General features: G+C 39.5%; 3 protein-coding genes across 23 annotated transcripts in view; 2 read left to right on the top strand and 1 right to left on the bottom strand.

Annotated features, from left to right (window-relative positions):
• Positions 1-10378, top strand: part of LOC133847077 (zinc metalloproteinase-disintegrin-like protein F1) — a 38995-nt gene extending 28617 nt beyond the window's left edge. For 6 of the 18 annotated variants that reach the window (XM_062281849.1, XM_062281846.1, XM_062281848.1 and 3 more), the window contains exons 22-24: positions 1444-1800; positions 2862-4890; positions 4962-8928. In XM_062281849.1, the coding sequence (XP_062137833.1) occupies positions 1444-1800; positions 2862-3468 (964 nt within the window). In that variant the 3' untranslated portion in view covers positions 3469-4890; positions 4962-8928. Of the gene's footprint in view, positions 1-856; positions 1121-1443; positions 1801-2861; positions 4891-4961; positions 8929-9669 lie in introns of those variants that run through there. The other 12 variants (XM_062281850.1, XM_062281847.1, XM_062281862.1 and 9 more) reach the window with 7 other exon arrangements.
• Positions 10379-12634: 2256 nt separating this feature from the next.
• Positions 12635-19570, top strand: LOC133848246 (gamma-aminobutyric acid receptor alpha-like). Of its 3 annotated transcripts, none has more exons than XM_062283738.1 (5): positions 12644-12938; positions 16885-17610; positions 17988-18070; positions 18155-18357; positions 18422-19569. In XM_062283738.1, the coding sequence occupies exons 1-5, from the start codon at positions 12901-12903 to the stop codon at positions 19349-19351; spliced, it is 1980 nt and encodes a 659-aa protein (XP_062139722.1). In that variant the 5' UTR covers positions 12644-12900; the 3' UTR covers positions 19352-19569. The 3 variants fall into 3 exon arrangements, with proteins under 3 accessions (XP_062139719.1, XP_062139722.1, XP_062139721.1); XM_062283737.1 differs by having other exon boundaries at positions 12646-12938; positions 17988-18357; positions 18422-18952; positions 19010-19569; XM_062283735.1 differs by having other exon boundaries at positions 12635-12938; positions 17988-18357; positions 18422-19570.
• A 79-nt stretch (positions 19571-19649) lies between these two features.
• LOC133848245 (gamma-aminobutyric acid receptor subunit beta-like) lies at positions 19650-25482 on the bottom strand. 2 transcript variants are annotated; one of them, XM_062283734.1, is made up of 8 exons: positions 25462-25482; positions 24175-24459; positions 23142-23313; positions 22888-23072; positions 22661-22818; positions 20929-21432; positions 20606-20827; positions 19650-20523 (listed from the first exon to the last, which is right to left on the bottom strand). In XM_062283734.1, exons 2-8 carry the CDS (start codon positions 24249-24251, stop codon positions 20348-20350), a joined length of 1494 nt encoding a protein of 497 aa, XP_062139718.1. In that variant the 5' UTR covers positions 24252-24459; positions 25462-25482; the 3' UTR covers positions 19650-20347. The 2 variants fall into 2 exon arrangements, with proteins under 2 accessions (XP_062139718.1, XP_062139717.1); XM_062283733.1 differs by lacking the exon at positions 25462-25482 and adding an exon at positions 25223-25319.
• Positions 25483-25710: the final 228 nt, after the last annotated feature.

Here is a 25710-nt window from a genome sequence, read left to right as displayed (position 1 = left end):
TCCCCAATCCCTCCCTTTAAAAACCCCTCGATGTCACCTCGAGCAATTTGTTGATCGTAGAGTCCGATAATTCCGATAGCAGCTGCTTATCATGCATAGGAGTTACATACATTTATTTTGCATCTCTCCAGCCACACACTCACATACACACATCGATACACACAGAGACATTCGTACGTTGCTTGACTTACTTTTAGCGTAGGATTTGCTGCTATTCTTACTCGTATGCGTATACGTAATGTTGTTCGTCGCGAACTCTGCGTGCGTGAGTCTGTCTGTGTGTGTGTGTGTGCATTACGACTCAGCCGACAATTTATTCGCATCGTAGCCAGTACTAAAAAGATAAACGAAACTTAAAATGCTTGTCTTATAACCGCTATAAGTTTTATTTGTAATCTTAATATCACCCAGTATGTATATAGTATATACATATGTATATGTGTATATATATGTGTACATATATATATCCTGATAACTGTAGCGCAATTGCTTCAATCTGGAATGGATGTAGCTTTAATTGTACTCTGGCTTTTAACATTTTTCACAACCAAAACATTTGGCAGTCATTGCAACATTCAATAACCGGGAACACATACACACACACACACCCACATACACACACACACACACACACACAAACACCCACCCACCCACACACACACACACACACACACACACACACACACACACACACACACACACACACACACACACACACACACACACACACACACACACACATACACACTCACAGCCACAAGCATGTGTGCTGTGGTCTCCCTCCTCTGGGAAGCTGCGGCGATTTGAACCGAACGACTTTAGCCAAAACACATCTTTCTATTCGCATTTCTTGCAGGCTTCAGACTGGAATATCTTGTGTGATAAAGGTTGGTCTCCAATGAGCGTTGCCACGCCCACAAATATTAATGTAGTTCCCCTATCCCCCAAATAAAACAAAGTGAGGGGATGTCCCTAGTTCAGAAGCAGTTGAAGAAGGCCAAGCTCTCTTCAACTACAAATATACAAAATATAAACATATATAGTACTGTATTCATGATACTCTCGTAATTTCATCAGTTTTCAGTTTCGCATATCTCCAAAACTAGAAAAGAATAGAAAAAGAAGACAATTTCCCTTGGGCTGGTGTTCGGGATTTAATCTCGGTTGTCTTTGATTTCAAAACTCATAACAAAAAAATTAAAAACTCGAAATCGAACTCGAACTTCTTCTCCTGTCCCCCACACATTCCCAATATATGCTTTAATTTTGACTTGTTTTCATTTTGTTTATTTTGTTTATATTGTGTTGTGTGTTGGATTTATGATTTCGCTGCTGCGATAACTGAAAGTAAATGCGTGTTTGTTTGTTTGTTTGTTTCGTTTTCGTCCTTTTTTGGCCCGCCCATTTTGCGTTTGCTTTGTGCTCACGTGTTGATGGGTACAGCTCGAATCAGCAAGCAGCTCAATCTCAGAAAACCGCTACAATCCACCCGTCTTACAGCAGCCGTTGTCGGCCCCGCTCTGACGAGGACTCGCGCTTTGCCTACGGCGGACGTTATCGTCAGCCGGCGCCAGCCGCACGCCACACAACGCATCAGTCGCATTCGCCGCATGCATTCGGCCATCATACACACCATTCGCACGCCCATGGACATGCCACACATGGCCCACACTCATCGCACCACTCGTCCCACACGCACCTGCACCAGGATGACGAGGGCATCTATGAGAGCGCCGATCACCATGAGCGCGGCGCGCTCGACACGCGACTAGATCCGCAGGAGACGCCCGAAAGCGAAAGGTAAGTCATCGTCTTTCCGTCTCTCTCGCTCGTTCGCTCTCTCTCTCTCTCTCTCTCACACTCTCACTCCGCACTTTCAGCCACAAGCAACATGAACCCATACTAGCCTGTATATAGATGCCCCCATTTTCATTTCGTTAGCATACCACATGTTTGCGTATCATGTTCTCTCTGTCCCCTGCTTCGAATGCATTGGAATGTTCCACCTTACAAAAGTTGAACTAGTGCCTGCAGTCCGCTAGCTGCTGGTTCCGATCACATTCTCACCGTCTCTCTCTTTCTCTCTCTCTCTCTCTCTCTCTCTCTGCTAGTTCAACTAGTTCTTTTAGTCTGCTTTGAAATCGAACTAGCGCATAAACTGGCTTCTAAAACTTTTTCACTGCCTTTCTTCCTTTCGATTAATCAGTAAATCTTCTGATTAGTCACGAAGTAAAATACAAATTAGAGAATAAATATAAGAAAGCCGCAGTCTGCATTTAATTACTGTGCCAGTAAAATAAAAATACAATAAAATAATATACATACATACATGAAGAATGACAGCCGTCAAAGATAAATAACCGAATTAGCAGTTGGGATGTACACAATCATTGATCATTGCAGACTTAATCCACTTGCAAGACTGCTGGAACATAACCTCACAATTTATGCTTTCGATCTGAGCTTGCCATCACATCATTTACCATTGCCTATTCACTATTTACCATTGCGCAATCATGGGTTATGTAGCATATTGTTTTTCTAAATCTAAATCTAAAAATGTAGTTAAAAAATAAAAGTTGTAGTAGAGTTGTTTGGGGGGTTGCCTTGAATCCCCAATATCCGCACAGTTTTGCGAGTGCCTTCGCTTCTAATCTGTAATTTTTTCTTGTCGAACCGAGGCCAAGCAAGCACGAGTCCCACGCCAAGTTATGCTACGTACGTTATGCCACGCCCAGACCACACCCAGACCAGTTCAGTCCAGTCCAGAGCCTAGCCTAGCCTATGGTCCTAAGTCCTGATGAGCCCCCCTTGTGTTCTTACCATGTACCGTTGTTCCTGTTACGATTATTATTTTCTAGTGATGACTTTATTCAAGCTCAACAACAGTTAGCCCGGTGGGCGAGTGAGGATGTGGTATCCGTCGTGGTATTGGACCAGCCGCAATCCGGCACAATGTCGGATTCCCAACCATCCAGCGGCGTCGGGCCCATGTCAGCGGGGGCTACAACGAACAACGTTATCCACCATCAGCATCCGCACCAGCACCACGGCGATCATCAATCCTCCGCAGCGGCAGCAGCGGCGGCGGCGGCGCAACAAGCAGCAGCCAACAGCAACTCTATAATGGGTATGGGAGTCGTCCCAAATGGTATAAATGTAAGTCAGAGGGACTACTACCCCTCGCCACCCTCAACGGAGACGGAAAGCAGTGGAAGTGTTATCCAACCAGCTACGCGCCGCACGTTGCAGTCACAGTCACGGGAGGCAGACATAAGCCAACAGCAATTGCAGCTCCATCAGCTGCAGTTGCATCAGCACCAGCATCCGCATCAGCAATATCAGCATCATCATCAGCAGCAGCAACAGCAGCAGCTCCAGCAGCAATCAATCGATACCAGCAGCAGCAACAACAGTCAATCCGGTCAAATAATCGAGAATGGTTGTTACCCGGAATATAAGCATTGACAGTTCCAAAAGCTCTAGCTTAAATCGAAATTACATCGATACTATCGATACTTCTGCTACCACACCATAAAGAGATGGCAGAGGCAGGCGTATCGTACGAATCGTACGATTCGATTTAATCGCAACTATTCACCATATTCAACGTACATCCATGGTCTAACGCTACATACATACATATGTATTTTGTAAACATACATGCTTATGGTACACGCATACATACTTACATACATACATACATACATACATACATACATACATGTAGATCAATAGGAGATTTATATGTAAAATTCCGCTACCAATTGACAAAAGTTAACGAACACGCTCACTCGTGCACATATGTAACATACATGCATACATAACGGTTCACACTTATTTGAAATTATATGTGAATTAGATTGTAAGCATTTTTATACTTCAAGAAAATGATAATGTAAGAGGAGCATGTGTATATACATACATAAGTACCTCAGACATGATGACGGCGATTCGATTTCGGGGAAGAAAACACACACTCGCAACACTTGTAAATATACTTACATACATATGAATACAGAGAGAAAGACAGAAAGCTGACTGTCGATCAATTGGTCGATCTATATCGGAGGACGAACCATTTGCATTTGTACATAATGAAAAGACACGCGGAGTATTTCGAGTATTTGCAGTAGATACAAATTGTTAGTCTTAGGCCCATTATGATATTTGTGTATTATGCGTCATCCAGATGATATGAAATTCGTATGCCCAATGTGTTTCCCCCCTGATCGGGCACACTTTTGATAATGACTGATAGATTGTGTGTATATACATATACATATATATTAATATTTTTTTTTGTGGCAACAACAAGCGCTGACAGTTCAGATTGAAGAATAATAACAAAATAGCGGATAACGTTTAAGCTTATTGAGTTTTACTAGTACATACACCTATCAATAAACGAAACCATAACGATATATAGATAATATTTAGACTAATGATTAACCGGGAAAGCCCTGTAACAATAACAATTATAGACATATATGCAACCTACGTACTAAGCAGCATCACAGCATCATAATATTCAGAAGAAACAAAAATAATGATCATGTGCAATAACTGATTCGCCCAGTGTTCAGATGGGGAAAGTTCACTCTCTCCCTCTCCATCTCCCTCTCCCTCTTTCATCTGATTGTAACGCTGCTGGCGTTGATCTTTATTGAGCTGTGAGCATAGTTTCCATATTTCTGAACTAGACCCGCGATCACTGGATCGTGATCGAACGTGAGCGCTGATCTACACTTGGTATGTACACTAGTTAGTCCATTGATGATAAGTGGCATAGTTAGCTTAAGAAGAAACAATTTTGAATGATGAGACAGGATAAGAGAATAGAAACACAGTTTAAAGCAAATACTTACACTTTTACATACATATATGTATGTATGTATATTTATTTATTTGGACGTTGACGTACTAACGGCAGTACCATTAAGTGGCCCAGCGATACCAAGGGCTTTGTTGATATGGATTAACAAAATGATTCATGTGTTTTTGCAAGCCTATAGAGATATTCACCCGTAGGTCCAGTAACAGCAACAGGAATGGAATGTGGGAATGGAACAATATTTCATTAGTTAGTACGTCAATGATGGGTGGATGTTGAAGGAGTTCGACAGTAAGTGCATGTACTTTGAAGAGTGACACACACAGACACACCCACACACACCCACACACGCGCACACACACGTATACACACATAGTGAATAGATCCAATTAGTTATAGTCATGAAACCAATAATGATGCAACATAGAAAAAACCGAGGAAATATATGTACATATATACTACTCGTATTGATTAACCAAAAAATAAGAAGAAACAATAACAACTAAATTTAAGAATAAAAACCAAACCTATACAAATTTTGTGTAGAAGATATGAAGAATGTTCAATGTGAGAGTGAAGTCTTAACCACACCCACTTCATTCGTTCTTAGTGTCAATTAGAATGTAGTTTAAACGGGATGAAGTCTAATGCGACACGTCAAGTTACCAATTCCCAGAGAGAGAGAGAGAGAGAGAGAGAGAGAGAAAAACTTACTTCCCCTTACTTCGCTACCCGAATAATAATACAACTCGTATCTAAAGAAACACTTCTATTGCTACTAATCGACTGCAATTGATTGTTAGATTGTCTCATTCATTGATGGATTTGTGTTAATTTCCACTCTGCACTCGGCACGTTTCACACAAAAAAAATCAAAAACAAAAAAACCAACATAAAGATATTAAGGAAAAGTTAGAATAATGAACTCGAATTCGAGTTGACATCAATGCATTATCTCTTCAGCTTCTGCAGCAATTTCATAGAGTCGGGCGAGAGTGGGCTGGCTTTGCCTGGCTTCCTTTACTGAATGATAATAACTTATGTAAATCGATTCAACGCAATCGGATAGCATTGATATAAGCGACTTTATCAAAGGTGATAAAGAAAGTGCCTTTGATGGTCTTCTCATAACCATTGTCCACTCTGACTTTTGGCTCGGATGCAGCACAGATAAACAGACAGACAGGCAGACAGACAGACACTTAGACAGATGGACAGGCATATGCATACATAAATACCAATATAAATACATATATAGACAAACATATGTATAGACTGAGTCAATAAATTGACTTGATATTTTCAATGTTTTTAAACAATTCCAAATGCCTCTGCCGCGAAGAAAGTTCGACATGTTGTGTCAGTATCATGTAGAAGACGAAGAAGATGAAGAAGAAGAAGAGAGTTACCTACACCACAACGAAAAAGTGAAGCAAAACAAATAGAATAGCGATAACGATAACGATAAATGAAAATTGACGAATCACTTGGCTTCGATTTCGTTGGCGATTGCATTTGCCAGACAAGCCTAGATAGATCAATAATCCTCATGAATATACGATTCATAATTCATCTATATACATATATATATATATATATATATATATATATATATATATATATTTATATATATACATATTTGTGTACACGTATGTGTTCATGCATGTGCATAAGTATGTGTGTGTGTGTGTGTGTGTGCGTGTGGGTGTGTGTGTATGTGTGCGTGTGTGTGCTAGTTTGTGTCCGATGCGTCATTTAGATAAATACAAGTATTTGGGAGAGTAACACTCGAAAGCGTATTCACGACTCAATTGCATGTATGTAGGTAACACACACACCCAAACACACACATTCAGATGCGATGCATACCCTCAGTGATGGTATATAGTATGTATGTATGCATGCCAGACAAATGGACTCGAATGAAAGATCCATTTATTAGATTCGTATTTCGTATTGAACTAGTCTTAGGCAATATTGGATAAGCAGAAGAAAACCGATTGATCCACACATATGTACATAGCTGTGTATATGTATGTATGTATGTATGTAAGTATGTATGTATGTGCGTATGTGTGTTACACGTACACAACACAACACGACACGATACTCACGCCCCCAGCATATACTAACAATACTCAGTACTTCTATGTGTACTATAAGTAAGAATGTAGTGCTCTCTAAACTTAAGTCTCTAAATGAATAAGTGAATTTCGAAATGATATTGATTGGTTTTTATTATTGTGAACAAAGTGCAGTGCAATGATGACGTCTGCTGATTATGATATTATCTAAGCTAGATCGATTAAAGCTATTGTTATTTATATATGAATATACACAAATACTCACACACACACATGAGAATAACATGCATTGACATTGGAATTGTCTGCATGCAATCGCAAGACAAATGAAAATGGAAAAATAGGTTAAATATTTGGAATAAATTAAAAAAAGAAAAAAAACGCAAAAAAAATCTAGTTAATTAAGTCAACGGTACACAGGAGATTTCTAAAATATGAAAACAAAACAAAAATGAATATAAAAAACAGAAAAAGTAAAATTAAGACAAGAAGAAGAAGAACCTTTCAATGTTATCTAGAGATCAAAACATAAACAAGCAAAAATAATAATAATACAGTATTTTGGACAACAATCTAGCATGAATTTATGAATGCTCTACTCACATGCATACACAACACACACACCCCAAACACATACACACACAAACACCCACACTTGCTTAGAAGAAGCCTCGTCACTCGTCACACTCTTTGCACCAGAACCAAAATGAATCAAACGCATTTACAATACAATGCTCGATGATCGTATACTTAATCGTAATCACACACCCAGACACACTCTCACCCACACACATACATACTCTTAGTCTAAAATGAATACAGTAATTAACATTCAAAATCTATCACATATCGTATATCAACAGGAAGAGCAACAAATACAAAAATAGTTCTGATGCTCCTCCTAAGTGTCCCCAGCAATCTTCTGATCCACCATCGCCTGTTCAGATAATACACACATACGTATGCATATGAAAACCATTGAACTCGCAACAGAACGATCCAATAATTACATTAGATAATCACCAGCAAACGATCGACGCTCGTCTGTCGTTTAGAATATTTGTAATAGCTGTAAAAGGAACAATCACAATCCGAAATAAATACACAGGAGACACACTAGCAAGATCGATCGAATTCAACTCAAATTCCAATATTAAAGCAAAGTTAGTAAACATAAAAACAGTACAAAATCTATACGCGAGATGCGACCCGGTGCGTATACTTGATGCGATGTGCGCTCCGCTCGTATATTTAATATTGTTCATGGAACATTTGCTATTCAGATAGAAAGCGAAAGTAAAACGCTCGCAGGCTCCATCAAAAGTTTGGTATGCATATACCACACACACCCACACACATACTTACACTCACATGCAAACACACTCACACACATTAAGAACCACACCGTATGTTTGTCAAGAAAAAAAATTAGAGAAGCAAAAATATTGGAGTGAAAGAAAAACCAAATGTTCATTATAATAAACTTTTTTGAAACAATTTCTAAAGAACTGTTAACTGTTAATACAATTAAATAATAACTAAACATAATATAAACATTAATGCGAAACCAAAGCAAAAAGTAAAAACCCAAGAAGCGACTAACAACTGAGAATTGTATGGGCTTCATAACAATGACATTAATTGATGAATGAAACGGTAAATGTACATAGATACATACACTCATACATACATACATACATACATACATACATACGTACGTATGTATAAGTATGTATGTACGTGTATGAATGCGAGTGTAGGCTGAGGAGATTTAAATAATAATAACTTAGCTCTAAGATGCCAATTGGATAATATGGTCTAAAATAATTTAAGTAAAACGTATAAAAATAAAATAAAATTACCGATAAAAATAAAGTGAAACAAAATACAACAAACAGAGCCAAATACGAGCAAGACAAGAAGATAGAAAACTCAACAGCCACAAAATTCCAAACTTAAATTGACTACGGAATACAAACTACAAACTAAGAAAGAAGAAAAAAAAACAAAGATCTACTAAGAAAGAGAAATCTATATGCAGAGGTAGATCTATTTCAACGATCAGCATATACACATACACACACACACATGCATCATATAGGTTCAGTTCCATCCGAAGATCACTTGCCTCTTCTTCCACTTTCACACTCGCCACTCTCTTGACAGAGATATCTGTAAGTATGCAACTGAGCAGAACGAATCGTGCTCACTGAATCTGTATTGCATCGACGAACACTCACACACACACCACAGAACAGCCTTGCATGGATCATTTCATTTGCGAGTAAGAACGGGAACAATCAGGTTGTAAGCAACCCTGTAAACAAAGCACAACGAGTATTCACGGGTATTGACAATGTATGAACACACACTCTCTCACACACACACACACACACACACACACACGCACACACACACACACACACCCACACACACACACACACACTCAGAATAGCGTCACCTTGCGGTTTGAAGAATATGCAATTTGAAAACCAATTTCTAATCTAAAATATACCCCATCAAAATTGGAAGCAGCTTGATTGAGCCCACCATTGAGTGCTGTACAATTTGTGGTTCTAGGAGTCAGATTATATTTTTGCCTGGCTGGAGAACGCACACCTCAGACACAGTGCTAATTATACTATGTAACAAACATATATATTGATAGAATGTACAGATAGGAACGAACTCTTAATCTCTCAATTTGTCGTGGTTATGTCGAGCTAATCGCTTTTTTCGTTTTACTTGCAGATACTATCGCTAAGAGAGGAACTTTGGACACAGCTTTGTAAAATACATACACAAAACCGAAAAAAAAGAAAACAGACAACATAACATGAAAGACAACCAATGCAAAAATGCAAAAATGCAAAAATTCGTTGAGCATTTTTATTTGGTTTTGATGTGATAAGAATAATAACAAAATAGAGATCGCTATATGAATTAGTTTTCAATTGGTTTCTCGGCTCCATTTTGAGCGATAGTTTATTGTCAAATGTCGAATGTCTAAATGCTTGTTGTTCCTTTTGGAAACCAATCCACAAGATGAGCAAAAAGACATGGGCATCAACGGCATATCAACGGCATCGGCAAGAGAGAGTGAACGCAACTCTTGGGCAGTTGGTGTAAGGGAGAAGGACTGAGATCCTTTCTCTCTCCCTCTCTTTTTCTCTGTCTCTCACTCTCTCTTTCTTACTCTCTCTCTGGTTTATGTACATATCCATATGTATAACATTTGTTTCCCTTCAATTATATGATTTGGGACTTTGATGAAACGCCTCCACCACTGACGACGCAAATTCAGAATCAGATTAAGCTTCAGCTTCAGTTGGGAATGGAATCACGGACATCCAATTCACAGGCAATGCGATTGATGAATTGATAAATCCTTTTGTGTTGATCACTTAGACGAGTTTATTGAATAAACTAATAAACTATTTATATGCCTAAAATAAAAATACTCAGCAAATGTGTTTTTTCTCTCTTTGTATACTGGCAACCCTTCACAAATGAATTAAGCTTTATTTTCACGAAACTTCTATTAAATTTATGACTAATATAACAATAATATGAATGACAACGTGTTTAGTGTTTTTTGTTGCAATCGAAAATAAGAATTTCAATTATTCGCCATATAAGTAAGTATGTCATTATGTCAGTACATAGCAATATAATAGTATAGACTAGGTCTCTGAGCATCCACGGTTAAGCTCAAAGAAACTATGGCATTTCTGTAGACTAAGTGTGTTCATGAAATCGGTACAAAATTCTTCTAAAGTTACTCAGTCTGCATCTGTTAAGTACACTAGAAATACATTAATTTAGAGCACAAAATCCATCCACACGACAACTGAATCGGTAGCGTTCGAATGCCTTTATTGTTTTTTAATATAAATATTTTATGTAGTGTGTTCGTTGAATAATATGCTTAGCTTTTATATCTTTTTATTTCGTTTATATAAATTTGTCACTTTCTCATAAACATTTCATTTAAGAGCATCAGAATTTTCGGTGTCAAATCGAAGATTGAAAATCCAGCCAAATTTCTAATTTGCCAAATATAATTTTTGCATTCTTAGCTTTAATAGTTGTGTAGTTAAAGTATAATTTAATCTAGAAATCAATCGTAGTTATTTCGATCAGAATTAATAATTTTATTTAAATTATTTAAATTTATTTAAAATACTTACAATAATTCTTAATTTATGAATTTTACTTTCATTTTGAAACTTCTTAGCTTCTTTTTTGAAGAACGAGTCGAGCGAAATTAGCAATTAACAAACTTATATTAAATTCAATAAAGTCGCATCTGATTTTATCATAATTGTAAAATTTTAATTTTAAAGTTACCCATAGGGTAGAAGGGTATTATAACTTTATGCCGGCAGGAAATGTATGTAACAGGTAGAACGAGGCATCTCCGACCCTATAAAGTATATATATTCTTGATCAGTGTCAACAGCCGAGACGATCTAGCCATGTCCGTCTGTCCGTCTATGTGTCTGGTGTCTGTCTGTCTGTCCGTCCGTCCGTATGAAACACTGGATCACAGACACTGGATCTCAGAGACTTTTTCGACAGCATTTGTTATGTTTGCACGCAGATCAAGTCAAATTTTTGCCACGCCCACTTCCGCCCCGCAAATCAAAAGAATCGAATAACAAGCGTAATCTTAAAGCTAGAGTTGCGAATTTTGGTATATACAATAATTACTATAGTAGTTATGATTCCTGATTTGGTTGCGATCAGATAAAAATTGTGGAAGTTATTAAAGAAATACTTTTGTATGGGCAAAAATGCCTACTTACTAGGGGTCTTAGTTGCTTTGGCTGACAATCTGGTACATTGTGCCGTCTATGGTATATTTTGAATGGTGTATTATATCGATATACAAAACATACCATTTGGCATATTTTTAGTATTTTTTTAGTATGAATTGCAAATTCATTTGTTGGATTTATTTTAAAGAGTGATCGACGACTTAGAAACTTTCACGTTTCAATTAAAGTGTTTTGGGTACGACGACAATTATTCAATGATCGTCAAATAAGCAGCCATAATACTTATTGTACATGGCGCAATAAAAATATTTGTGAACAAGTAAGTAATCTACAGTTTAGTGTGCTCCACTGTGAGATATCTGCTACCCATTTTGGATAAGAGCAAAAAAGTGAGGTATTCTTCTTATTATACCAGATTGTCAGAGATCTCTGAGACTTACACAGGCAGACAGACATTGCAATATCGTCTCGATTGTTGACCCTGATCAATAATATATATATTTTATGGGGTCGGAAATGGCTGGAGGCACAAAGTTATTCTACCCTATGGTTATCGGGTATAAAAACGAAAAAGAGTTCAGAATGATGTATTTTCTTCAAAATTCTTATCAGTATCAATGGTTTAATTGTGATTTAGGAGCTGTTGTCAGGTGTCAGGTGTCGCGTGACCTCTGTGAGATGCCAACGTTTAAGTAAAATTAAAGATCTGTGCCGGGGTCATGTGGATGCTCAATGACTGACTGACTGACTGTCTGCAGTAGGAGGCAGATAGAAAGACAACTAGACACGCACACTATCAAAGTTGCAGCGCACACACACACACACACACACACACACACACACACACACAGTTGCACTCACTCAATGATGGATTTGCTTTGCGCATGCCAGATTCAGATTTTTAGTCACAAACAGAAGCAAAAGCAAAGGCAGAAGCCAGAACCAGAGCCGACTTAGGCGCTGTCTCAGCCGCCTTGTCGGGATTTAGACGCCAAGCGTGCAACAACGAACGCAACGCAGCTGTGTTTGTGTTTGCCTACTTTATTTGTTTTGTCATTTTATGTTGTTCGAACATAATAGTGTTGGATTAAGTCGGGTTCGGAAAAGAGCAAAGCATATATTTCGATTAGTAAATCGAAAATATAATAATAATATATTATAAATCTGTTCGAAATTCTATTTGAGTTCAGCTAAGCAAATTATGATTTTGTTTCAGCGTCCGTTGGGAATTTTAGCATGGTAAGTGCTTTTCCCCTCTCTGCTGTCCCGATTCCGCTCCCCCACTTAACCCTATTAGCAGTTGCCGCAGTCCTCATTATGGGGCAGTCAGTATTGAACGCTTAACTTGCCAATATGTTGCCCCAATGGCTGTCAGACGCGGTCAAGTGGCCGAAGGAATCATCTAGGCATACACGCTTAGGCTTGGGCACAATAGGGGAACGGACAACGGGGAACGGGGGACACACTTAAGTTGATTGCCTGCTAGTTTATGCATCCTCAATTAAAAGTGCATTCTCGAATTGTCTTCAACTGCAAATTAAACTAAGTCAAAACAGCAGACTGAAATTCAATTTTCAATTCAAGACTCAAACTCAAAGCTTTTGGTTTCCATATACTAAAGGGTATATGCTCGGTTCGTTGGATCCGTACTATGTAATCAAGATCAAATTAATTTTGAATATGGGATGGGAATGAGGGAAGTTCAAATTAAAAAATCTAAATCAAAAGCGAAACTTAAACTGAAACTGCTACTGAATATTTCACAAAATCTGTGACACTTTATCAAGCCGAACATTTGAATTGCTTAGGGTGCAGAGTGTAGGGTGCAGAGTGTTGGATGCAACGGTTTAAGTGTGTGTGCAAACAACCCACACAGAAATGTGCATTGTGCAACGTGCAACGAGCGGTGTGTGGCGTGCTAAACTATTATTTTGCGAATGATGCAATTTTCGTGAATATTAAGAATGCTGGCAAATGGCTAGCCGACTGTCGGAATACCCTACATTCTACACTCGAAACATTATCTCTGTTTGCGAATCAAAATGAAATATCGCTAAAGTGAATCAAAAGGAAGTAATCACAAGCAATGTTTGGGATGGTTATGGGGAAGGGGGGCAACTGAAGGGGAAGGCAAGTGGGGGGACGCAACATTTGAAAGGTTTGACGCAGGCCGCAGTTGCATGAGTCTGGCCTGAGGGCGACACATGACAGAATCAACGGCAGCAGCGTTCTTGTTCTTCCAACATGTCACAAAATATTTTGCACATACCCAACATATAAATGCAAAGACTTTCCCAGCAACAGACACAGCACTGAGCACAGCATTTGCAGCAGCGGTCGGTATGCAAGGTCGTGAACTGAATAACACTTGTCTCCTCTCTGTTCTTTTGGTTTTTGGTTTCTGTTTTTTTATATTAAGCAGCTCAAACAGTCCCGAACTAAGGCAAGCACCTGCGGGCAGTAAACAACACAGCACACGCGTTGCACAGTGACACACCATGTGGCAAAGTGGCAGCTGCTTCGCCGCTTGACATTAACTGCCGGATAATGGCATACTTTGCTCTTCTTCTTGAACTCACTTAACTTACTCCATTTAAAAAAACAATACAAAAACAAACACTGATTGACTATTTGCCTAATTTTAACATCAAATTGTTGAAATAAATATTTATTTCTTCCTTTGTTTCACAAGTAAACGTTATGATTATGGCCATAATTTGTGTGCCCAATGGGTATAGGCAATGTCAATAACTCTTAAACTAATGATAAACAGATCTGCTAAAGATATAAAATAAAGAGTATACAAATTAAGGTGTTGAACAAATATTGCGGTATTAATTTAAAAATATACTTAAATACTGCAATATACAAAAAAATTTTCCGAATTGTATATTTGGTATATCGATATAGTACCACATTCAAAATATACCATAGACGGCACAATATACCAGATTGTCAGCCGCTAGTAAGTAGGCGTTTTTGCTCATACAAAAGTCCATATTTCTTCAATAACTTCCACAATCTGATCGCAATCACATTTTCAGGAATTATAGTTACTATTGTTTTTATTGTACACACCAAAATCCGCAGCTCTAGTTTTAAAATTACGCTTGTTTTTCGATTTTATTGATTTGCGGGTGGAAGTGGAAATTTGAAACAAACTTGACATAACAAATGCTGTCGTAAAAAATTATAGCTTTATCTTTTATATCCTGAGATCCAGTGTTTCATACGGGCGGACGGACAGACGGACAAGGCTAGATCGTTTCGGCTGTTGATGCTGATCAAGAATATGTATACTTTATAGGGTCGGAGATGCCTCCTCCTATGTGTTACATACATTTCCTGCCGGCACAAAGTTATAAAAAGGCTATATAGTATCTGTTTTCCTGAAAATGCCCACATACACTATAGAGTACAAGAACAGTCTAACAACATGTTAATCGCAAATTATCTACTATTTACTGTATGCCAATCGTAATGCAAATATCAAAGTACATCTGCATACATAGATTCTGTTTAATTCGTTGATTCTGAAAACAAGCCAAATATTTGGCAACTTTTTTTCGGCACAAGTGAATTCGCAGTCACACGCACAGTTGGAGAGTAGACTCACTCTTATACTCACACACACACACACTCACACACACACACACACACACACACACACACACACACACACACACACACACACACACACACACACACACACACACACACACACACACACACACACACACACACACACACAAGCACTTATACGCATAGGCACAGGACAGAAATTATCCAAGCATTTCTTTTGTTTTTCCTGAAAACACGACGGCGTTTATTTATGCTTTTTGTGTTGTTGGCTGCCACATGCCACATGCTGGCATGCCGCTCCGTGTAGCTTTTCGGCTTTTGTAGTCCCGCTTAGCGCGCAGTTGTGTTAATAGAGCACACGCTACATGAAGGTTATATTAGCACAGTGTTACATTAGGCAAGTAAATAAGGGGAAGGGGGACAGTACAGAGACTAGGGAAACAATCTCAATCACATTCTAAACGCATTTTAAATACAAACATAATAAGAATAATCAAAAAAATAACAACCATTCCCATCGAAGAAAGCCTTGAAATACTCACCTACATTTTGCCAACAATAACTGGATTATGAATGCCAGCGAGCAGTCCGAGGCGGAGACGAAGACGGGATGGGAATAGGGAATGGGGAGCAGAAGGGGCGGGCCAAATGCCAACCTGCAATTCTTTTCACTCTGCCTGTCGTGCAATTTCCAGCTCAAGTGTTTAATTACTAAAGCCACTTCAAGTGTGAAACAATGAGCGCAAAAAATACCTCCTCGTGCAGAAATTATGTTATAAAACATAAATGGCTTTCATCGACTGCTGCTTCTCTTGGACTGCTAGTATGTTTAAAGCTCGACGAGTGCTTAACATACCACGCGTGTCTTTTTTTGTATTTTTTAAGATTATTAAACAATCTCATCGTAATTCATAATCAGATGGACGCTTCATTGCGTGCTTGAAAAGCGGAGATCGCTATTGTAAAGAGAGCTTTTATCGATAAAAAAACTCGTTTTGAAACGAAAACGAAAAAAACTTGTAATATTGCCGTCGGCAACAACAAAGCAAGCTTTGTGGAACAATGGGATTGGAACGTAAATAATACACAACTTGATTGTTGAGCAAATCTGCAACAGAGCAAACAACTTTTATTGAAACACAAACTGCTTTTTGTATTTGTGTAATAAGTTCATTAGTTGTAAAAGTTTTATTCTCCATCAATTTCAAGCATTGATTAGAAATTCAAGAATTGAGTAGGAATAAAGAAAATAATTTTGAATTAGAATTCAATTTAATTCAATTTCAATTTTATTCACCAAATTGAATAAAATGCATAAATGTAAAAGTTTTGCCACGTCTGATGAATAAATATGTATGCAGTTGACAAATAAATTGCTAAACCGATTAAATTCAAATCACATTATGTTTATATGTAGTAGCATTTAACCAGCCGACAAATGCGGTAAACTATTCGATTTACCAAGTCATTTACTGCACTGGACTGGCGCCATTAGCTTTAGGGTGTGATTGGCAGAGGAAGGGAATTGTGGCTCATTATGTTGCATGCGGGGGTAACGCGAGAATCAAATGCTGAGCTATATACATACATATTTCGTTGACAGCTTCTTCACTTACATCTTCCTGCCACTCGACCGTCACTGGGTCGAGAGTGTGACCACAGTGAGTAAGACGTCGCCGGAAGTGGAAGTGGCATCGAAAGCGGAAGCGAAAGTATTGCAGATGCCAAAAATGAGAAATATGCCAACGATGCCGACGATAACGAGTGAATTCAAGGCGAGTCGCATCTACGAATCCTTTCGCGCTGTACCCAACACTTCGATGTCAACTTCGACTTCTGCATCACCTACTGACGAGGAGAGGAGCCGTCGCCTCATGCGACGCTATGCGAACGAGACAAGCGCCTTCGGAGCAGTCGGCGCAAGCCGCCTGATGCGACCGCGCACTGCATCGGCCGATATGCTGAGCAGGAACATCTCGAGCATACTCGAGAATCTGCTGAAGCGCTACGAGCAGTCGCAGCTGCCCACTCACGGCCAGGGGCTGCCGACGGTTGTCCGTACGAACATTCTGATCCGTAGCATGGGGCCGGTGTCGGAGCTGGATATGGATTATTCGATGGACTGCTATTTTCGGCAGTACTGGCGCGACAAGCGACTCAGCTTCCAGGGACCTATCAAGAGTCTCTCGCTAAGCATCAAGATGCTGGACAAGATTTGGCGACCCGACACCTACTTCTACAATGGCAAGCACTCGCACATACACACGATAACGGTGCCGAACAAGTTGCTGCGCCTCGATCAGGATGGGGGCATTCTCTACTCCATGCGGTAGGTACAAGTCAGTCTCTGAATAGATATTCTGCAATGTTATCAATTTGGGAAATATTATTCTTCTGTCTGAGATATTCTCACACTGTACAATTTTACCAAATTATTATTTCATCTGAGACATTCACATGCAGTACTATTTAATCAAATTGAGAAATACTATATTATTCTTCTATCTGAAATATTCTTATATAACACAATTTAATGTCAAGTCAAGAAATGTAGTTAAATTATGTTCTTCTATCTGAGATATCCTTATATAATATTTAGAGTAAATCATTCTATTTTATTTAATAGCAAAAAATCAAGAAATCAATTTCTTTCATTTATTTTGCTGTCCTCTTTCTCTATCTCCCTCCTCTCTCTGTCTTGAACAGTTTGACCATCAAGGCCACCTGTCCCATGGAGCTGAAGAACTTTCCGATGGACCGCCAGTCGTGTCCACTTATCATTGGCAGCTGTACGTACTCGAGTGGCATGTGGCATTGGACATGTGGCAATTGGAAAGTGAGTTTAATGTCCCTTACTCTGTTCTTCTTTGTAGATGGCTATACGAACCAGCAGCTGGTTTACGAGTGGCAGAATCACGACGATGCCGTGTCCTTTGTGCCCGGAATGACACTCAACCAGTTCGACCTAATCAGCATGATGCATCGCAATTTCACGTCAAATCGCCGCGAAGGCGATTTCTCCGTGTTGCACGTCGCCTTCAATTTGAAACGCCACACAGGCTACTTTCTCATCCAGGTACGAACATGTTCTGGCCTGGCCTTATCGTTTCATTTTACTCTCTTTGCCGCTCTCTATTTAGGTTTATGTGCCTTGCATTCTGATTGTGGTACTGTCGTGGGTCTCATTCTGGATACATCGCGAGGCAACCAGCGACCGTGTCGGACTTTGTGTGACAGCTGTGCTCACTCTCTCGACCATCAGCCTGGACTCACGCACCGATTTGCCGAAGGTGAAGTATGCCACAGCTCTGGATTGGTTTCTGCTGATGAGCTTTCTCTATTGCATTGCCACGCTGCTCGAGTTCGCAGGCGTGCATTACTTCACCAAGCTAGGCAGCGGCGAGATTCCGCGAATCGATGACGAGTGGGAAGACATTGGTGCCTGGGGCTTTGGCGCTCCAAGGGATGAGCCTGCCGATGCCGAAGAGGCGACGAGCGACGACAGCGAGCCCCCCAACTCCGACAGCGATGTCTTTGTCTTTGCCGACCACGATGCTTCCACGATGATGCACTGCGACTGCGACTGCGAGTTGCCACTGCCCGCCGAGCTCAATGCTCCCGCTATCGCTGTCGCTGGCAACCGCAACACCTTCAGCTGTCCCATCTACAATGTAAGTGAACTCGCACATTCACATCTACAACTTCAGTTCCTCGAATTCCAATTGCAGAACCAGCCACAGAGTGGGGCCAACATCTTTCCCAAGCTGTCGTCGCACGCCTCGACCATGGAGCGCACCACACAAACCGAGCCGCCGGTGGTCTCGCGCATGCATCAGATGTGGCTCTGCCTGAAGGGAGACGACAAGTTCCGTCGGCAGCGAGAGCGGGACGCGGCAGCCGAGAAGAGCAATCAGGGTCGCAGTGGCAGAAGTTATGTGAACAGCATCTCGCTGATCGATCGTGTGGCGCGCGTCGCCTTCCCCATGACCTTTGCCCTCTTCAATCTGCTCTACTGGCTGGCGTATGGCATGTACAAGAAGGAGTTCTCCTGGTCCATGATCAAGGCCTGAGTTGCCCCTCGACACAGTTATGCTCTATTTAATCGTCGTAGTCGTTAGCCAACATGTTACTTGCACCACATTCAAGTTAGTTTTAATTAAATGCGATAAATCGCTCTTGAAACTTAACTGTTTATATTTCTTAATCGAACATCACTATCTTCAATCCTTTACAAACTTCAATGTAAGAAAAAATAGCTATTTTCCCCGCCTCGACTGACGGAATTAGACATTTACGCCGTCTTCGTACGCTTCTAACAAATTTGACGGCTTTGCTGACGCTGCCGCCGGTTATTCGTGCCCCCTACGCCGCCGACGACCAAACCTACGGCGTTAACTTCTAGGCACAATAAATAAACAAATTTGCTTAAAATATGTAAACGAATTTTAATAACATTTCTAAGAATTATACAGTAAATGATATGTGATGCAATGGTGAAGTGACAAAGGAAACATAAAGAGAAAAAAAAAACGAATCAATAAAAGGAAGAAACTAATATTGAGAGATTACGATTGACATCGTTCCGATTGGCATTATTTGTTGCGGACTAATTCCAAAGTCGAAGAAGTTCTCAGGTCATCGGGCTTATCCTATATTTGGGCTGCGGCAGCAACTTAATATCAATAAATCATTGCGAACTAACTTGATTTACAGTGAATATATCGTTCGTACTTAACTATATATGCATATGTAAATGTATATGTATAGTTTGTATATGTATATGTTGGCTCTTTTTATGAATGTGTATGTGTGGTGTGTGTGACTGTGTCAGTGTCTGTGCGTGTGCGTGTGCGTGTGCTACTTTCTTTGCAGCGGGTTTATCATTTATATAAATTGGTCAAATGTCTATATAATGTTTATCATGGTTGTCATCAGTGGGAGGGCAGCATGTTAAGATAGAAATACAGATACAGATACTGATGCAGTTAAAGAGTAAGACAAAGGGAGAGAGAAAGAGCGAAAGGGAGAGAGAGAGAGACTAAGACAGAGCGGAGTGACACCAGACACTACTCGAGTATGTAGAAGATCCAATAGCCAAGGTTGAAAGCACAGAAACTTATCGGGAATATCATGCGCGAATATTTGTCGATAATGTTGACATCCTTGATCTTCGGTATAGTCGCCCGAATGGCCGACGCACTCTTTTTGATCGCATGCATCATGCGTGGACGCGCCGAAATTCCTGCACAACGACAGATAGACTCGATAAGAATGGCACAGAATAGCAAATTCATATGTTGTAGCTTCTCTACTCCTTCACTCACCCCGTTGGCCGCGATGTCGGAGCTGACTTCGACCGGCGCCATAGTTGCGCGTAATACGAAAGCTCGGCGGAAACTTGGCCAAGTCCATGGTCTCGGTACCAATGGAGCCAAGGGTCACATTGTAGTTACCTTTGCGCAACGAAGGTATAGGACTCATGCGTACGTCCTGCAGCTCAATTATGTCTTCTGTTGTTGAACACGTTTCGGACTTTTCCAATTTCCCTAAGGAAGATACAAAGGAATGGTAAGGCATGGTAACCAAATCAAATTCATAATTTAATCCCGAGCCTTTCTCAAATTCACTATCAATCTAAGTGGCTTACCTATTTTATGTCGATCACAATCCTTGAGCTTTTTGATCTTCTTCTTGGCCCGCTTGCCCCAGTATGTATAATTGACTGCAGCGTATTCGAGGAGCGCCGCAAACACAAACACAAAGCACATTACCAGATATATATCGATAGCTTTTACATAGGAGATGCGTGGCAATGAGCTGCGAACTCCGGTGCTGATCGTGGTCATGGTCAGCACCGTGGTAATACCGAGAGCCACTCTCGCACTGGTCGCCTCGTGATTTATCCAAAACGAGACCCAAGACAGCATCACAATCAGTATGCTGGGCAAATAGGTTTGGAACACAAAGTATCCAATGTTACGTTGCAGTTTGAATGAGAGCGACAGTCGCTGATAGACTCCAGTGGCCAGACGCTCCTTCCGATCGTTCGTCTCGTAACCAATGATCGTGAATTGTGGCAGTTCGGCGTCCTCCACGCCACGCACTGGCGTCGGTTTCCAGTACATGACAACATCACTGACCGTGTAACCATCTGCAATCGGAGAAGCCAATTAGATACTAAAACATATTGCGAAGAAGTCTGCAATTTTCATTTATCATATATCACATATGATTTGCAACATTTTCCAATAATCACTATTTTAGTTTGATTGTAATTCAGTATTACTTTCTCCTATACAATATAAATTCTATTTGTTTATATTATATTTTATTAAACCCATTCAAATTTCAGCAAAAAAAAAAGTAGGCAATAGTGTAAAGCGATTTCATCCGTTAGAAGGAATATTGGAATAAAAGCAAAAGCAAAAGTAAACAAGTAAGAAAGCTACAGTCGAGTGTGATCGACTGTGAGATACCCGCTACCCATTTTGAATAAAAGCAAAATAATGCGGTATTATTTTCAAAATATACCGAAAATAATACAAAAAATACTAATAATATACCAAATGGTATATTTGTTATATCGATATAGTACCACATTCAAAATATACCATAGACGGCACAATATACCAGATTGTCAGCCAAAGCAACTAAGACCCCTAGTAAGTAGGCGTTTTGACTATTTAAAAGTATACAAGTACAATTTGTATCTGATCGCAATCAAATTTTCAGGAATAATAACTACTATAGTTATTATTGTATATACCAAAATTCACAGCTTACGATTGATAATCGATTTTTTTGATTTGCGGGGGGCATTTGTGCAAACATAACAAATGCTGTCGAAAATAGCTGTATCTCTTATAGTCTCTGAGATTCAGTGTTTCATACGGAGAGACGGCTGTTGATGCTGATCAAGAATATATATACTTTATAGGCTCGGTTCTTCTACCTGTTACATACATTTCCTGCCGGCACAAAGTTATAATACCCTTCTACCCTATAGGTAACGGGTATAAAAATAAATAAATGAGAAAGAGACAGTCGAGTTTACTGTAAAGACGGTAGAAAAAGTTGTATGATTGCATGTAAATATTCGCGACTCTAGCTTTCAAATTAAGCTAACTACTCGCATTTTTACGATTTGCTCGGGCAGAAGTGGGCGCGATAAATATCTCAAAATTATATAATATCTCTATCTCTTATAGGCTGTGAGTCAAGGTGTACATACGGATAGTCAGATAGATGGATTCTAATCATGTTTTAGAATGTACAATACGGCAAAGTTTAACAGGAGAAACATTTATGCTAGTGACTAAACAAATAGAAAACTAATAATATGCAAAAAAAACTATGTGGTTTTCAGCTACGAAACTTACAACTCTCGATTTCCACGGTGCAGTTCTGGGAGTCCAGTGGGTAATAGTGCAAATCCATCATGCAGGCAAGTGTCGTGGTGAACCTCATACCATAGGTAACGGCTCCATCACCGCCCAGACGCACCAACTTGTTGCGCTCAGTGACGTCGTGTAGGAAGCTGGTGAAGAATATAAAATGCACCAATGAACGCGCCATTATTTCACCATAATAAGCAACCAAAACAGACCTGTTCTTGTCGTTGGCAAAGAATGTGTCTGGCACCCAGATCTTCTCTGCAAAGTCACCGGACAATGTGAGCACATCGTTGACGCCATCGTCATCGGCGTCCGTGTCGTAGTAAGGTCCATAGATATTGAAAGCCAAACGTTCATCCCGCCAGTACTGATTCAAGTACATTGTTATTGTATAGTCCTGTGACAACATATTTAACATACGAAAAATAAAGCTTCAATGTTTCAGAGGGATCTTTACTGCGCTTACCATATTTACTTCTGAGATCGCATCAAAACTTGCTATAGTCAAATCCATGCCCACGTGTAGTGGCTCGCCCCCGAAATTGGGGCGCAACCGTATGTCATATCCTTGTAGTATTTTTGAGATCGTCTGCGTAACATTCTCCAGGCGGCCAGCGAGCATTTCTTTTCGCTTGCATCTAGAGAAAAAGAATTAAATATTCAAAAGATAGCTTAAAGTTATCGGAAAACTTTCAATGACTCCTCCCTTCCATCCTATGAATTATTAATTAATTAATTTAATCATTAACATTATTACATATTTGTTTATCATGAATCACAGATTGACTAAACTTTTTAAAAACCTGTATCCAAAGCCACTCCATATTTTCACATATGATCTAGGTTCGTTTTTTGGATACCATAGCAAAAATGAGCAAAAAAAAATATTCAATCAAATGGAGAAGATTTTTTTATTAAAATCAGTAGTAGTAGTAGTCATTCACGAATTTTTATTATAATTTTTTGGTTGTGTGCTGAGCTCCGTTTCCGAAGAATGTTGGGCGATATTTTGACATTGCTCTCGCATTTGAAAATGTTTTGTGGTTAATGTGGCGCTTCATGTATATTAAAATATTCACATAAGAAAAAAAGCCGAGGAGCCTGGTCAACTGACACGATATACATAATTCTAAAAACAATGGATGAATTTTGTGCATAAGTAGCATCAAAGGCTTATCGATTATGGCGAGAAAACTTGATCATTTTCGTTAGACTTTTAATGCATAAAGAATTCATCGATGACATAATGAGACGAAGTGTATTATATTATAATCAAAGTGTATCAAATATCAATTTTATTTCATATTATTTGTTTTTAATTTTTAAGTTTAAAAAATTTGACGATGGCACAAAAAAATAAAATATAATTATATATTTTCATAACATTACAAATTTATCATATAGCTAAATTGATCTTTCAATGCACTTCTTAAATGTTTTGAGTTGTAGGAATATCTCGAAAAATTAAAAATAGCTAACTAGTAATATTTGTTAGTCACCTTACTAGTGTAAACTGGGCGCTCAGCAGTAGTAGCAGGAGGCTGTAACAGGCGCCCAGTTGCCTTAAATTAATCATATTGGCAGCGTTAACAGTTCGCTGTTGTTGTCGCCTCCTCTCAGTTCTCAACTCGTTGGCATTGTCTCTGCTGGCATTTGCAGTTTCATGCTCGCACCGGATGTAGATACTCTTTTGGCAAAACGGTGGCCGTTTTTGTTTCTGTGCCTGTGCCTTTGCTTGTGTTGATGATGCCCCGTCTCTAATGCGCCATTGTCATTAACACACGCTGAAAAATACACGAGTACTACTCATGAATACACATGAAATCACACAAATTGCTAACCAATAAAACAACAATTATACAATACATCTAGTATTTGATTCTTGAAGTATGTTATGTATGTATGTGTGTAATCAGATAAATCAATCAATCAGTCGATTTGTGATTCACAGTCTCATTAGAGCCTGCATTAGAAGTGAATTGAGCAGTGTGAAAAGGATGATTGTGAATGTATTCACTGATATTCAATTACGATTCAAATATTCAAACAAACAAGCAATGTGAATTTCCTTATATCGTCAAGTCTCATAATGTCTTCAATCACACAAACACGCACACATACCCACCCGCACACAAGCTCGTTAATGTGGCACTCGCAACAACAATGACACACACGCAAATACACACACACTCACACGGCCGCACGCACGCGACGCCTTTTGTGTGTTTGACCTATTTTTGGAATTGCAGTAAATGCAAAATGCAAAAAAGTGGCAAGCTGATATTATTTGAGCGAACACATTTATGGCCACACTCCCACAAACCCACACACAAACAAGTATGTATTTTGCGTATGTCAGTGCATGTGCATTTTAAGGTGACATTGTGCTGCCTTTGATTTGCATTAGTTACGATTTGCAATGCAAATCATTCCTAACACATCATTCGAATGCGCAATTTATTAGCAATTATTTAATTCTTTGTTTTTTTTTTCCTTTTTTTTGTTTTGTTTTTGTTTTTCTGCTTAGCGAGCAAATGTAAAACATACGAGAAATAAACAAAACACAAGTTTGACACAACGTTGAACACACACTGTAACCACGTCGAACGAATAACGAATAACGAGTAAGACGAGCGTCCGCAAAATTCAGTTTCATTTTCGGTTTCTCATTCACTTTTCCTCGCTCGCCCCAAATCGCGAGATATGTATCTGCATGACATCGGTTTGTTTCGTCTCGTTTCATTTCGTTTCGTTTCGTTTCGTTTCATTTCAATTTGACTAGTCACCTTCGCCTGCACTGCGTGTGGAGCGAGTGCTGCCGTGTCTAGCTAAGGAATGATTACGGTTTTGCCACTGTTCCTTAGCGACGTCTTCGGCTTCGACTTTTGCTCTAATTGCTATAATGGACAAGCCGGCTGCTGAGTTGGGGGTGGTGGGTTGTGTGGGGGGTGTTGGTGAACCATTCGATTCGGTTCTAGTCGTGTCACACCCTCTGCCTTGCATTGTCTCAGTCGCCATCTCTGTCTCTGTCACTG

The sequence above is a fragment of the Drosophila sulfurigaster genome, chromosome X, assembly GCF_023558435.1.
Source record: "Drosophila sulfurigaster albostrigata strain 15112-1811.04 chromosome X, ASM2355843v2, whole genome shotgun sequence".
Lineage (NCBI taxonomy): Eukaryota > Metazoa > Arthropoda > Insecta > Diptera > Drosophilidae > Drosophila > Drosophila sulfurigaster.
The sequence above is the reverse complement of the archived record's forward strand: the minus strand, read 5'-3'. Positions and strand labels throughout refer to the sequence as shown.

Coding starts and splice junctions, on each gene's coding strand:
- LOC133848246 (XM_062283735.1), top strand. CDS start 12,901: ATGATTTTGTTTCAGCGTCCGTTGGGAATTTTAGCATG. Junction 17,611..17,987: donor GGCATTCTCTACTCCATGCG/GTAGGTACAAGT, acceptor TGTCTTGAACAG/TTTGACCATCAAGGCCACCT. Junction 18,358..18,421: donor CAGGCTACTTTCTCATCCAG/GTACGAACATGT, acceptor CTCTCTATTTAG/GTTTATGTGCCTTGCATTCT.
- LOC133848245 (XM_062283734.1), bottom strand. CDS start 24,251: ATGATTAATTTAAGGCAACTGGGCGCCTGTTACAGCCTCCTGCTACTA. Junction 23,073..23,141: donor CGATCTCAGAAGTAAATATG/GTAAGCGCAGTA, acceptor ATGTTGTCACAG/GACTATACAATAACAATGTA. Junction 22,819..22,887: donor TTTGCCAACGACAAGAACAG/GTCTGTTTTGGT, acceptor ATTCTTCACCAG/CTTCCTACACGACGTCACTG.